The 15,052-nt window shown below is 42.9% G+C and overlaps 1 protein-coding gene and 2 pseudogenes across 2 annotated transcripts in view; 1 reads left to right on the top strand and 2 right to left on the bottom strand.

The window, feature by feature from the left end:
• LOC147092569 (NACHT, LRR and PYD domains-containing protein 14-like) overlaps nt 1–15,052 on the top strand; it is a 359,808-nt pseudogene that overhangs the window by 56,023 nt on the left and 288,733 nt on the right. The window contains exon 7 of the transcript XR_015075001.1: nt 2,126–2,132. The product of XR_015075001.1 is annotated as an NACHT, LRR and PYD domains-containing protein 14-like (transcript). The remainder of the gene's footprint in view (nt 1–2,125; nt 2,133–15,052) is intronic.
• On the bottom strand, nt 4,122–7,082 carry LOC147092573 (putative G protein-coupled receptor 139; annotated as a pseudogene).
• LOC147092572 (putative G protein-coupled receptor 139) lies at nt 10,464–11,897 on the bottom strand. Its single transcript, XM_085976386.1, has 2 exons — nt 11,828–11,897; nt 10,464–11,368 (listed from the first exon to the last, which is right to left on the bottom strand). Exons 1-2 carry the CDS (start codon nt 11,895–11,897, stop codon nt 10,464–10,466), a joined length of 975 nt encoding a protein of 324 aa, XP_085832512.1.

Genomic DNA, 15,052 nt, shown 5'->3' with positions numbered 1-15,052 from the left:
CACCCGAAATGACCCGACATTGTCTCGTGTATATGATTTGACGGTGAAGGGATGGCCAGCACATGGCAACTCACTGTTGCCAGCATCCTCGACAAGGAGAGAACAGCTGTCAGTGTGCTGGGGGACATTGATGTGTGGATCCCGAGGGATAATTCCACCCAAGTTAATGGATAGAGTGCTCAATGAGCTTCATGAGGGTCATCTGTGAGGGGTAAAAATGAAATGCCTCTGCAGGGCTTATGTGTGGTGGCCGGGAATCGATAAACAAATCGAGGTCCTGACCAAGAGCTGCTCAGGATGCCAGACAGTCCAAAATGCACCATCACAGGCCCCTCTACACCCATGGGAGTTGCCCTCATCTCCATGGCAACGGCTGCATATTGATTTTGCTGGTCCATTCATGGACTCAATGTTTCTAATAGCCGTGGATGCGCACTCGAAATGGCCAGAAGTCATCAAAATAACCTCCACCACCACGGAGAAAACTATTGCAGTCCTACGGAACATTTTTGCCAGGAATGGCTTGCGAGAACAGATTTGCTCCAACAACGGACCACAGTTTGTGTCCGAAGAGTTCCAGAGGTTCTTGAAAAATAATGGGGTAAGGCATTACACATCCACCCCATATCATCCAGCCACAAATGGATTGGCTGAGAGGTTCGTACAAACCTTTAAGAAGGCAATAAAGGCTATGTACAATGACAACATTCTGCTGCAGTACAAGGTGGACAATTTCCTGTTCGCCTACCGGAATGCGACACATGCAGTCACCAACCATGATGTTCTTCAACCAAAGGTTAAGGTCTCGCCTGGATTTGCTCAGACCAAACGTACGAAGAGATGTTGAGAGTAAGCAATTCCAGCACATCCATGAGAAGCCAACAAGGAGCTTCAATGTAGGGCAACCAGTCTTGGCCCACAACTAGCGAACAGAAAAATGGCAGCCAGGGACAATATGCACATGGCAGGGCCCACTAATGTACACAGTGGACGTTGTGGAGAGCATCGTGAGACACCATGCTGACCAGATCCTAGAGTCACAGGAACAAGTCAATCCCATGCCTCGCCCATACGTACCAGGTGATGAACCCGATGTACAGGTCGCATCTACCCCAGAAACATTAGCATCGGTATCTGATGAACCAACCGACGACAGGGGGCCAGATTTGCCTCCGCACCAAGAGCAAGACACTCCGGAAAGGCGCTATCCAGAAAGGATCATGAGGCCTCCCCAAAGACTGAATATATAAGTAGACTATTTTCAGCTAATGTTGCATGTTAAAAGTGTTAATTGTAATTAGTTTGATATTTAGTTGTTAAATGAGTGTTATGGTACTGTTAATCTAAAAGGGGAGGAATTATAATGTAGATACCTTTAAGGGGGGAACTACTTTTTACAGCTCATGTATACTGTAGTACCGGCAGTGAGCACACCTGTATATAGCACTGAGTAGTAATCTGTACAGGCAGTTGCAGTGTGAGCCACGTTGAGTAAACACCTGTGCACCGCTCTCCGCAGTCAGTGACTTATTATACACGGACGTAACAACAATAGATTAACCTCATGGGATTGAGGGCAATGTAGTCACGTGGATTGATGATTGGTTAACAGACAGAAAAGAGAGAGTAGGAATAAATGGGCCATTTTCTTGTGGGAAAGTTGTAACTAGTAGGGTGCCGCAAGGATTGGTGCTCGGCCCTCAGTTCTTTACAATATTTACTAATGATGATATTGGGGGACCGTGTGTAATATATCCAGGTTTGCTGACTATGCAAAGTTAGGTGGGAAGATAGAAAAGCAGAATATTTTTTAAAAGCTGACATACTCATAAATGTTGGGATTCAGAGGGATTTGGGTGTCTTTCTGGAGGGATCACAGAAAGGTAACATGTAGGTGCAGCAAGCAATTAGGAACACAGATGTTTTTTAAGCCTTTATAGTAAGGGCTTTCCAGTACAAGAGTAAAGAACATTTCTGCATTTATATAGGGCTATGTGTGGCCACTCTTGGAGTACTGCGTACATTTTTAGTTTCCTTACCTAAAGATGGATATACTCGCCTTGGAGTTGTTGAAACAAAGGTTCACTGGTTGCTTCCTGGGATGAGAGGGTTTTCATGTGAGGAGAGATTGAGTAGAATGGATCTATATTCTCTGGAGTTTAGAATAATGATTTTTAATCTCCTTGAAATGTATACATTTCTTAGAGGGCTGAACAGGGTAGATGCTGAGAGGTTGTTTCCACCAGCTGAACAGTCTGTAACCAGGGACCATAGTCTCAGGATAAGGGGTTGGCCATTTAGGACTGATATGAGGAGACATTTCTTGGAATTCTCTACCACAGAAGGCTGCGGATGCTCTTTCGTTGAGTTAATCCAAGAATGAGTTCGATAGATTTTTGGACACTAAGGGTATCAAAGAATGTGGTGAGAGGGCGGGAAAGTGGAATTGAGGTAGAAGATCAGACACAATTGTGTTGAATGGTGAAGCAGGCCTACTCCTGCTCCTATTTCGTATGTTCTTATGTTCAAGTGGAAATTGATATTTTAGGTAAAAAGAAGAAACTAAAGGTACTGGATATATGCAATGAAAGCAGACAATACTGAATGCAAATTAGTTGATGGTTCACGTGTAGACCCAGCATCAGATTTACATTTTTGGAATAAGTTTATCCTGATTTGTTGTAGATTTAATTTATTATTACATTTCACTCCCTCTTTCGAGGTGACACAGGTCCAAGGCCCGTGTCCCCAGGCGATAACCAATAGTGCAAAGTAATGGGTGTGAAGCCAATGTCAGAAATCCTCTGTGTCCCGCCATCAGGGGGGGCCGCAAACCTGCTGCAGCCAATGTTCGACTGATTACCTATCTTAGAGGATGTTTTTTGGTTGCCAGCTTACAATAGATCTATTGCGTAATGCCCTCACGAGAATCTTCTCAGCCACCAGCAGAGCTGAATCAACCAGTGAGTGAGGAGGACATAAAAAACCTGCAAAAGGACATAGACAGGCTAAGTGAGTGGGCAGAGATTTGGCAGATGCAATATAATGTTGGAAAGTGTGAGGTTATGCACTTTGGCAGAAAAAATCAAAGAGCAAGTTATTATCTAAATGGAGATAAACTGCAAAGTGCTAGAGTACAAAGGGATCTGGGGGTCCTGGTGCATGAAACACAAAAAGTTAGTATGCAGGTGCAGCAGGTGATCAGGAAGGCCAATGGCATCTTGGCTTTTATTGCAAGGGGGATGGAGTATAAAAACAGGGAAGTCTTGCTGCAGTTATAAAGGGTATGTGTGAGGCCACACCTGGAATACTGCGTGCAGTTTTGGTTTCCATATTTAAGAAAAGATATACTTGCTCTCGAGGCGGTTCAGAGAAGGTTCACTCAGTTGATTCCAGAGATGAGTGGGTTGGTGTATGAGGAAAGGTTGAGTAGGTTGGGACTTTACTCATTGGAGTTCAGAAGAATGAGAGGCGAGCTTATCAAAACATATAAGATTGTGCGGGGGCTTGATCAGGTGGAGGCGGTGAGGATGTTTCCACTGATGGGTGAGACTAGAACTAGGGGGCATAATCTTAGAATAAGGGGCTGCCCATTCAAAACTGAGATGAAGAGAAACTTCTTCACTCAGAGGGTAGTAAATCTATGGAATTTGCTACCCCAGAGAGCTGTGGAAGCTGCAACATTAAATCAATTTAAAATGGAGATAGACATTTTCCTAGCAGATAAGGGAGTTAGGGGTTACGGGGAGAGGGCAGGGAGGTGGACGTGAGTATAGATTCAGATCAGCCATGATCCTATTGAATGGTGGAGCAGGCCCGAGGGGCCGTATGGCCTACTCCTGCTCCTATTTCTTATATTCTTATGTTCTTATTTTTCCTTATTGCTTACACTCAGTTGTAATGAGGTTGTCTTTAATAGAATCGACATTGTTGGATACCTCAAGAGGCAAGTTAGGCATCAAATATGAAACACCAATGAACAAAGCTACTCCCAGTGTGATATAACTGCAGGAGAACGAACCTGCGCCCCCCCCGCCCACCGGCCGCCCCATTGCAGAGAGCTCATGGATGAAAGAGATTGAGATCTGAAAACTGTACACAGGAGATCCCATTTCTTTCAATCATTTAATCAATTTGACTATTAGTGTCAGCGGATATTTCACCACATTCTTCAACTCCTCCCTGGATTTTACTGGGTCACAACATAAATACACGTGTTTGTGCAGCAGCTCAATCGTAGAAGCATATGCCCGGATTCCAGAAGGATAAAGACTGGGTCGTTGTAACCTGTATAGACATAAGTGCCTGTGATTCGGTAATAGAGGTGATATACAGTGTACGTCGCCCATAACATGACGAAACTTCCGGATATACTGAAGAGTAAAATGATGGATTTGTTCTGGTTCTCCAACTCAGGATCAACTTTATGTTCAGCAGTGTTGATGCCCCTCAATGCCTGTCGGACTCTACTGAAGGATAATATATGTCTTACTGTCAGTACATTGAACAGTAAAATAAGGAAAATTGCAAGACACAGTGTTAAAATATGATTACGCCAGGAATGTGCTATCCACGTGGGTAAAGTATAAAAGGGGAATTTCAGGCCACAGAACATTGGGACGTTGTTAATAAAATACAGAGGTTAAAGTACAAAGTACCATGGGACATTTTGCAAACAGCTTAGAAGAAACACCGTGCCTACGATCGGAGCTGCCGTTTTCTCGGTGCAATATGTCCTTTTCAGCTTCTGGCAACATATTACAATGAATCGATCAAAGGTGAAAGCGACTGTTAACCAGACAGAGCCGTTTCTGCAAGCATAAATTAAGACCGTTTTGAGACGGCGCACCGGAGTAACGGAGAAGGCGCTAACTGAATATTTAATGCCAATGATGCTGTTCAATATCAAACCGGTGATAATGACCAGCAGATCCGCGACAGCCATAGCCATTAGATAGAGAGTGATGCATTTGGAGAGATTGCACTTCCCCCGGCACAGGATCACAATTGCCATTATGTTAACTGCAAGAAAGAGGGAAATCATTGACTAGACTCCCAGTGCATAGCATCAGGATTTTGTCTGAATTTCACAGATCCTTTACTGCCTCTGTGGAAGGAAATGAAACACCCGCTTTGTGTTGACTGAGGGTAATTTTAACCTCACGCATCGGGCGGTAAACGCACGGCATCGAGAAAACGTCAGTTTTACAGCGCCCAATATCAACTACATTCATTTCAATGGAGAGTGAAACCAGCGTTGTACGCGATCCTATCAGTTTTCCAATGGACTGTTTGGGTTTGTTTCAAAATACGACTAAATAATAATTAAACAGTGTATTTGAAAAGAATTCATAGCACGTTACTGGTAAAAGTGAACTAATATCTAAAATATACAAGAAGGGGAGGCGAAAGGATAAATTGAAACGAATTGAAATGGAGGTGGGAACTTGCAATCGGTGCAGCCACGGCTTTCAAAGAAACCCCCGCATCATTCAATAGAAAAACGTCAGACTGAATTCGGGCGGTTCCTATTACTGGCGGCCGATCTTCAATGTCCGTTTTATTCCCGATGGCATGTTGGTAATTTACTCCATTGTGGCAGGTCTTCCTTAGAAAGGATGCAAAGACTATGGAGAGGGTACCAAGGAAACCAACTAACACAACACTGGGGAATGCTGGGCTTTAGTTGTCAAAATGGGCAGGGGAACCTGGAGCTCGGTGCATTTGAATAGGGAGTTTAAGAGGCGATCTGGTAAACGTGTTCCGACAGCTGAGAGATTTCCATAAGATCAATGAGGGAGAGGAAAAAAACATTTGCTCTGGCGGATGAACTGTATTAATATAGGAAAAAGAAAGATTAAATCTTCACCAAAGAACCTCGGGAAATGTTTGGATATTTTTGGGGTCGGTTCGTGGTGGTGATATGAAATAAAATAACCTACCAGAGGCTGCGGCGCACGCCGAATTAATAATTGTTTTTAGAATGAAGTGGCTAAACGTTACTAAAAGAGAAAGGAACCTGGGGAAAGTGGAGGGGATTCAGAAAAAAAAATTTCTGGTTCAGAAGCGATGTTCTCCAGCTTCATTCTACGATTTTACAATTGCCACTATAACACTATAAATATTTTCAGAGGGACATGTTATGGTGTTACAACATACATTTTTAATACATTTCTTCTTTGATGCTCTCTGGATGCAACCAGCTGGAGTTAGATCCCCGAAACCGTGCAAGTGCCTGGAATTTGCGATTTGTGATGACAGGATTGGAGCTTAATGCTCTCGCATCACCTTCTTCCGTTACTTACGTGGAGAGATTTCCATGATATTGTTGATGTGATGTGAATCACTGAAGGGTTGACATTGTAAGGTGCATCAGGAGAGAAGATGAAGTACAACTGAGAGTAATTTGCGCAGTTCTGGTCTGCATGCTGTAAAGAGCATGTAGAGGCACTGGAGAAGGTGCAGAAAATATTTCCAAAGAAGAACCAGGAACTGAAAGGGTAGAACTATCAGGAAAGTTTGAACAGGCTCTGGACCTATATCTAGAAAAGAGAAGGCTGAGGGGTGACCTGACAGAGAACTTTATATGAAAGGGTTTGATAGAGTAGAGGTGGAGAATATGTTTCCACATGTGGTGTTAATCAAAACTTGGGGACATAAGTACAATATGGTCACTAATAGATTAATTAGGGGATTCAGGAGAAAATTCTTTACCCAGAGAGTGGTGCGAATGTGGAACTCGCTACCATGTGTAGTGATTGAGGCGAATAGCATAGATGCAGTTAAGGGCAAGCTAGATAAGCACACGAGGGAGAAAGGATTAGAAAGTTATTCTGAAAGGGTTAGATGATGAGAGGTGGGAGGAGGCTCATCAGGAGCACAAGCACCGGTTTAGACCAGTTGAGCCAGATGACTCTTTGTGTGCTGTACATTATATGTAATTCTATGTATTTAACATACGCCGCAAGAGACTTATTTACATAATGAACAAGGTGGCAATAAAATGACTTACCCGGAATACCAACAGATGCAAGAATTGGGTAATAAATAGCATACACCGGACCCTTAACTTGTTCATGCATCTTCTGTTAGATTCAGGCTGTGAATACAACGGTCCGGGGACATGCACCGTGATGGGGTAAATATCGACCCTGATATACACTTGTGGGACGTCTCTAGTGAATCAATGATGTAACATCATTACTGCTGATAGTGAGACTCATTTAAAAAAACAAGTTGCTTTCACTTTACTGGATTTAATGTAATCGATCAAATATAAATGATGTCACAGTAATAAAAATCCAATATTATTTTGACATTTGTTCTGCAAAAAAAAGCTTTTTCCATCAGTCATATACATTTGAAAGAGTTATTATTTGATCCCATCTATTTTATGTGAAAAACAAACTCATGTCAGCTGGTAGCTGCATTGGCTGCCCGATATACAAACCGTCCTATTCTCATTAATATTAATTTCAATTGCATGCTGTGGGTGGCGGATTCGAAACAATTCCATGGGGCAGTGAAATCCACGTTGTGGCCACTCGCTGGGTAAAGAGGTTTAACCTGAATTCAATATAGGAATTATTGGATTAATATTAAAACAATATTCTTAGAGAGAACAACAGGCTCCCTGGAACCAACACCACGCTCCTTGGGTGGTATCTCAGCTCTGTGCGAGAACAGCAGGAGAGATGTGATGCTCTGGAAGGTCCTGTGATTGCTCGAAGGGCTAAATTGCCTACTCCTGCTCCTATTTCTTATGTTCTATTGTTCTTATGAATGCAAGCTAAGTAAGCGCTTCCATCATTTTCCGACAATCCGCCCACTGTTTGTGTGAGATTCTGGCCGTGTGGCAGGTCTGGGAGATCCCATTGCTGAAGTAGACAAGTGGAAAGTAGTTAAGAAAGTATTAGTGGATGTGGAATTAAAATTCATTCATCCATTGAGAATAGGAGACACCGTGGGTGGACGTCATTATGTAGGGAGCAATATTAAGGATAAAGTAAAAGCTTTAAAATTATCCAAAAATGCTGGCAAGTAGATAGTAAGGACTAGCAAAGACTGTTTGATAAATATTCGGAGTAGTTCTCAAGTGAAGCACTAAAGGAGTGCTTGCATGATCGGCAGCAATAAACCGGTTTTTAAGTACAATTACAGTATTCAACCAAACAACATGGGAATCTGGAATCTAGGGACACAGACACCGCGAGATAAAAGAATGGGGACTGACAGGAATGACAGTTTACTGACAATGTTACAAGTTTCCTCAATTAGAGAATATTTTTGAGGACCTGACAGCGGCTGAAATAATCGCAGTGTTTAAAATAAGGCCAGGAGTGATCCAGTGGGTGAGCACCTGGGAGGGGTGCAATGTAAAAGGGAATTCTATTGGTGTAAGGGACGATATGTCATCTTTAACTAACCTGCTTCGGTTTCTGAAACACATCACTGGCCTGTAGGGCAGGGGAAATGCAGTTGTAATCACACAGTCGCATTGAAGCAGCAGACAAGGTCCCACATCTACAAATGGCGAGGAATTATGGGATGGGCTGGGAGATCTGGCACCGCACAGAGAGCTCATTACAAAATGTAAGAAGGTTATTGACAAATCGGAACCTGTAAGGGAGGGGTGACTATTGAACATCTGGGATCTTCCTTGATGCCAGTTTATTTATAATCTTTTGTTCAATAGAAGCTCAACGGGGATGTGTGTATCTTACAACCAAAATAATTGGTAATAATACCAACAGAGGTAACTCTGTAAATCCATAGAAATGTAATGGGTGGCAGTAGTTCAATTGCCGCATTCTATCTGTACTGGATTCGTTGACACAGCAATCAAAAATTATCAACACTCTTCCCCTCTCTTTCCACAGACAATTACTTTGTCGTTTTGAAATATTCACCTAATTTTCCCTTAACTATTCCCTGAGTTAAAAAAATCCAAGCTCCAGCAACCCTTTGCATAAAGAAGGTTCTGCTAATCTCTGTGCTCATTCCTTTTGGGACAATTTGAAGTCGATCACCCTTTATTGCTTGCTCCCCAATTAGATGGAATAATCTCTCCCTCTTCACTCTGCCAAATTGTTCATAATTATTAAAAGCTCTATTAAATCTGCTCTTAGATTTCGCTGCTCCAATGAAAATAGTCCCAATATCTTGCCCCTCATCACCAATATATTTCTGATCCATGGCACGGTCCTGGGTTATCTACATTGCCTAATCTCAGTGGCGTTAATGGCCGTTCCACAATGAGGGTTTGAATCTGTACCTGGTTTTCGAACGATGGCCTCGTCAGCATTTTGTAAAGGTTCATCAAAACATATGTTTCTTGTGATCCATGCTCATGTCTGCAAAACACATATTTCTGTTGGTTTTCCCATGGATTTACCCACCCGCAGGCATACTTTCTTGCAATTAATGTTCTGGATCTCTATCGCTGTTCATCCAAACCCTGCAGCTCCTTCCCATTGAGAACCTGCTCCCATTCCTTCGCGTTTCTGAAAGATTGAGGCGAGATCACCGATGAACAATTTGTAACTGATTCTAAGTTGCTGGGATTTTTCAATTATTATTTGGAACAATATGCAACCGCATAACAAGATGGTAATTTCCAAAGATTCTTTCTGACCATTTGCAAATGTGCAGCCAAAGACAAGAATGCTTTATATCACTTTCATTTTATCTGATTTCAGGCATTGTTTTTAACAGGTCACTTGCAACAATTGTAATAGTTTAGAACGTTATGAATAAACATTAATTCACACATTCCTTAACATTTGTTTGGGAGGCTGATACAGAATAGCAATAATATTACCCATGATATTTTTATCGACAGCACTGAACAAGAGCAGACACCATCTTTGTGCTGAGCGAGAAACACCAGTCAGCGCACAATCGAGATTTTAAGTCAGTATCTGGGACAACAGAGGTGAAAGGTCACATCGATGAGCCGAGATCCGAAAGTTTCCTCCATTCGAACACTGATCACGTGAAAATCGTCAATGAGGAATGGAGTCCGATAGAGAGATCGCCACCTACAATATTCACATCAAACTTCCAGGAAAGTTACCAATATCGGCGATCGCAAGACCTTTGATTGTTTCGGCACTGAATGAAACTTTATTGATGATTTTAAACTGGTGCGCCCGATCCCAGTACCTGAAGTGTAAGTTGGATTCCTCTGTTGCCCAGATGTCCGACTCCACTGCTGAACCTCAACATTATCTGTGATCCCTGAACTTGAAATGTGCTAAATTAGCAGGAATAGGTTATGATTACTCAGCAAAAGCACCGTAAAACTAACGCAAAGCCGACATCAAACGCATGCTGCAAAATGGAAGAAATGTTTACAAAAGAACTCACATTTCCAGAAAGAAGGACGTTCTACGGTGGAAAGGACGTTGAAATTGAGCTTCAGTTTAAAATAAAGCTTTCGTTTTACCTGATTATTCTTACTCTCATTTTCTAACTAATCTCAAAATTAGTGTCCAGGGGGATTTCGCCACATTCTGCAGCTCTTCTCTGAATTTGCTCTGCGTCGCTGCATAAATACACGGGTTTTGAAAGCAACTCAAAAACTTCAACAACGCTCCGGTTTCAGTGGCAATATATCCAGGATTTGTGTGGTCGCCTCGGTAATTAGTGGTGCTTATCTGTCTGGTAGTTAATAAACTCACGGCATTTGTCAGCCACAACAGTATAAAACTGCCCGAAATAGTGAACAATAAAATGATGGATTTCCTTCGGTTCTCCATCTCTGTATCACTGTGATTCTCACTCCTGTGACCTCGGAGTCCCCTGCGGGATCTGCTGGCCACTAAAATACGTCGAACGGCTAAAGAATTAAACAAGGCGATTAAAGTAAAAGGAATCCAAAAGGCCCAGGCGGTGTGAAACCAGACGTAAGCTATGCCTGGAGGTGAGGTAGCAAAGCCTACACTTTTCCGGCAGCCCCACTGCACCTTGTTAATTATTTGCTCAAATTCCACTGCAAACAAAACGGGGATGTCCTTTAAAAAGATGAGGACCGTGAACGATGTTATAACCGCGGCCACAGTTCTCTCGGTGCAATACTTTGCTTTTAACCTCTCGCAGCAGATAACAACACATCGGTCAAATGTGAAGGAGACGGTGAACCAAACAGACAAATCGAGGGTGACACCAGTCATATATAGAATGAACTTACACACTGGAGTCTGGAACAGGAATGAAAGTGGAAAGTGATAACTAAAAATATGATACACTATTACATTAATGATGATGACCATTAGATCTGCTGTTGCCATGGCCACCATGTAGACAGAGATACACTTGGAAAGGCCGCAGTTTCCTCGGGAGAGAATCTCCAATGTCACGAGGTTCGCTGTAAGAAAGAGAGAGGAGAAAAATAATGTTCCAATGTCTGAATGAAATATATAGGGCAATACTTGTGGAGAGCATTTTACTCCATTCAGTGTAATTATCAATACGGAGCAGCGTGAGAACAGGATTGGTATTGGAACCATTATCTGGGAATCGGACTCATACATTTTAATGAGCTGCTGCAGCGCTCACTCTGCACGGGGCTGGGGCTGGAGGGGCGGGAAGACGGTCCGAAGAACCGCCAAAGTCCTTGTGTAGCTGCTTCAAAGAACATTGTAAAATCAGTGAGGTTATTGGATTAAGGGAAGCACGGAAAGTATAAATAGGCGGTTCACGAGTTGGTTCCAGTCACTACCGACTAATTAATACTGACATTTAAAAAACAACTTACCTTTTCCGACCAGGCTGACCAGCTACACAGTTAATCCTGAAAAACAGTAAACAGGTTACAATGGCTCACCGGGGACAGCGACGGCTGCGAGAATCGGGTAATAAATCTCTGTTAACTGCAGCATAGTTGGTTGACCCATTTTCTATGTGAATGGAAGAATTCTGTGTCAGAGCTGAAAGACTCTGACTGGCGCACGGCTGAGGCAATGGAAGGGAACCTATATTTATCCACACATCAATCCTCCAGCGAGTCAATCAGGTTAAATCATAATTAGCATTTGTTACAGTCATTGAACAAATAGACTCAGGTAAGTTGTTTTTCATCTGATACGTCAGATTAATAGAAATAGTTGAAATTGATATGGGAAAGTTTATCAAATAAAATATAATTAAGTCATTCTTTACAATTAGAGTGTTCAATCTCTCAGTGCTGCTGCTGCCTCTGTTTCTACAGGAGCAATGAAGGCAGCCCCCTAGCCCAACACGTCCTGACCCTATACTTGAGTCAGTTTTATTGCTCCAAACCCTCCAGAACAGGCGGTGATCAAATCTTGCGGTATTGGGGAAGACTGCAGTCATGCGGTATTAAAGGTAACAGCGTTCCTCTGGTAGCTGTAGTAAAGCTACACTTACACAAGTGGTGAGCGTGCTCCTCCTGTACTTGTGGCAGCCCTACACTTAAACTAGAGGTGACTGTGTTTCTCTGGTACTATTGCTGCCCCTACACTTACACTAGAGGAGACAGTGCTCCCCTGGTACTAGTGGTACCCCTGCACGTACACTAGAGTAGACAGTGCTCCTTCAGTACTGGCGGTACACCTGCACTTACACTGGAGGGGAAAGTGCTGCTTCAGTGCCAGTGGTGCCCCTACACGTACACTAGAGGATACAGTACTCCTTCAGTACTAGTGGTGCCCCTACACTTACACGAGAAGAGCAGTTTACTTCATTACTAGTGGTGCCCCAACACTTACACTAGAGGGGAAAGTGCTCCTTCAGTATTGTGGTTCACTACACTGATACTCGATGACCTTGCTCCTGCGCTGCTAGATATATCCTTGCACTTAGACTACTGCTGGACGTTAACGTCCTGTTATAGTGATTCCCACACTTACACAAGCAGTGCTCCTTCTTCTATGGTACGAGTGGTAACACTAGAGGTGTCCGTGCTTCAGCAGTAGTAGTGGTAACCCCAAACTTTCAATGGTAGTGACAGTGATGGTCTGGTATTAGTGATAACCTACAATTAATCACGAGCTGACCATCCTCGACAGGTGCAAGTGTCACCCCTACACATACAATAGTGGTGCTCCTCCTGTACTATTGGTAATCCTATACTTATATTAGAGGTGAACACGCTACTCCGTGTCTAGTGTTACCCTACACTCATACTAGGTGTGAACATGTTCCCCCTTACTACTGGTACCCTTACACTTACACTTATACTGAAAATGCTCTTATGGTATTAGTGGCAGCTTACATTTACACAAGAGCAGACCGTACTCCTCCTGTACTAGCAGTACCCCTACACTTACACTAATGCTGAACGTGTTCCCTACACTTTAACCAGCGGTGATCCTGCTTCTACTGTATGAGTGGTCACCCTACATATATATGAGAGGTGACCGTGCTTCACCAGTAGTAGTGGAATCCCCACACTTACAATGGTAGTGAAAGTGATGTTCTGGTATTAGTGATAGCCTAAAATTAATCACGAGCTGACTGTCCTCGACAGGTGCTCGTGGTACCCCTAAACATACACCAGTTGTGACCGTGCTCCTCTGGTAATAGGGTGTCTGCACTTACACCAGATATGACACTGCTTTTCCTCTGCTATAGCTGATTATATTCCTATTCGAGGCCCCAATCTTGTTAAACGGATGGAGACCCATCTATTGCACTACTGGCGATGAATTTGCTGTTGCAGCACCAGCGATATACCTGCAGCTGGGACACAAGAAGGAATACAAGAATATAAGAAATTATGAGGGTGCTAGATAGAGTGGACAGGAAGGGCCTATTTCATTTAGCAGGGAGGTCAATAACCAGAAGGCATAGTTTTAAAATAAGTGTTAGAAGGATTAAACAGGAGAGGATGAGAACTGTTTCCAGCCAGAGGGTGGTGGGGGTCTGGAACTCACTGTCTGAAATGGTGGTAGAGACAGAAAATCTCATCACTTTTAAAAAGTACTTGGATATGGACTTGATGTGCCATAACCTACAGGGCAATGGACCAAAAGCTGGAACGTGGGATTAGGCAGGCGAACTCTTTCTCGGCTGACACAGACACGATGGGTTGAATGGCCTCCTTCTGTGCCGTACATTCTCTGCCGTACATTTCTATGATTCTATTCGGCCCTTCGAGCCTGCTCCACTATTCAATAAGATCATGGATGACCTTCTACCTCAAATCCAGCTTCATGCACTACCCTCAAATCCGTTGGTTCCCTGAATATGCAAAAATCTATCGATCTCTGTGTTGAAAATAGTCAAGGACTGAGCATCAGCAGCCCTCTGGGGTAGCGGATTACAAAGATTGACAACCCTCTGAGTGAAGAAATATCTCCACAGCTCAGTCCTAAATGGCCGTCTTCTTATTCTGAGATTGTGACACCGAGTTCTAGATTTCCTGGACAGGAGAAACATCCTTCCAGCAATTACCCTGCCAAGCTCCTTAAGAATGATATACGTTTCAATGAGATCACCTCTCATTCTTCAAAACTCTAGGAATTATAGGCCTAATTTACTCAGTCTCTCCTCAGCCTAGGAATTAGTCGAGACAATCTGTAAGGCAAGTTTATCCTTCATTAGTTAAGGAGAGCAAAATTGTACACAGTACTCCAGGTGTTGTCTCGCCAAGGCCCTATATAATTGCAGTAAGGCTTCTCTAATCTTATACTCCAATCCTTTTGTAATGAAGACGAAAATATCATTTCGTTTCCTAATTCTTTGCTGCATCTGCATGTTAACTTTCCTTGATTTGTGTACAATGACACCCAGGTCCCTCTGAATACCAACATTTCCCAATCCCTCAACATTTAAAACATATTCTGCTTTTCTATTTTTCCTACCAAAGTGGATAACTTCACATTTTTCCACAGTGGATTTCAGCTGCCATGCTCTTACTCATTCACTTAACCAGTCTATATCAATTTGCAGCATATTTGCATCCTCGTCACAGCTTACATAAGAACATAAGAACATAAGAAATAGAAGCAGCAGTAGGCCAATCGGCCCCTCGAGCCTGCTCCACCATTCAATAAGATCATGGCTGATCTGATCCTAACCTCAAATC

This window comes from Somniosus microcephalus, unplaced genomic scaffold (assembly GCF_052327205.1).
Source record: "Somniosus microcephalus isolate GS21.2 unplaced genomic scaffold, FLI_Smic_1.0 unresolved_chr2, whole genome shotgun sequence".
Lineage (NCBI taxonomy): Eukaryota > Metazoa > Chordata > Chondrichthyes > Squaliformes > Somniosidae > Somniosus > Somniosus microcephalus.
This window is presented reverse-complemented; position numbering and strand designations above follow the sequence as displayed.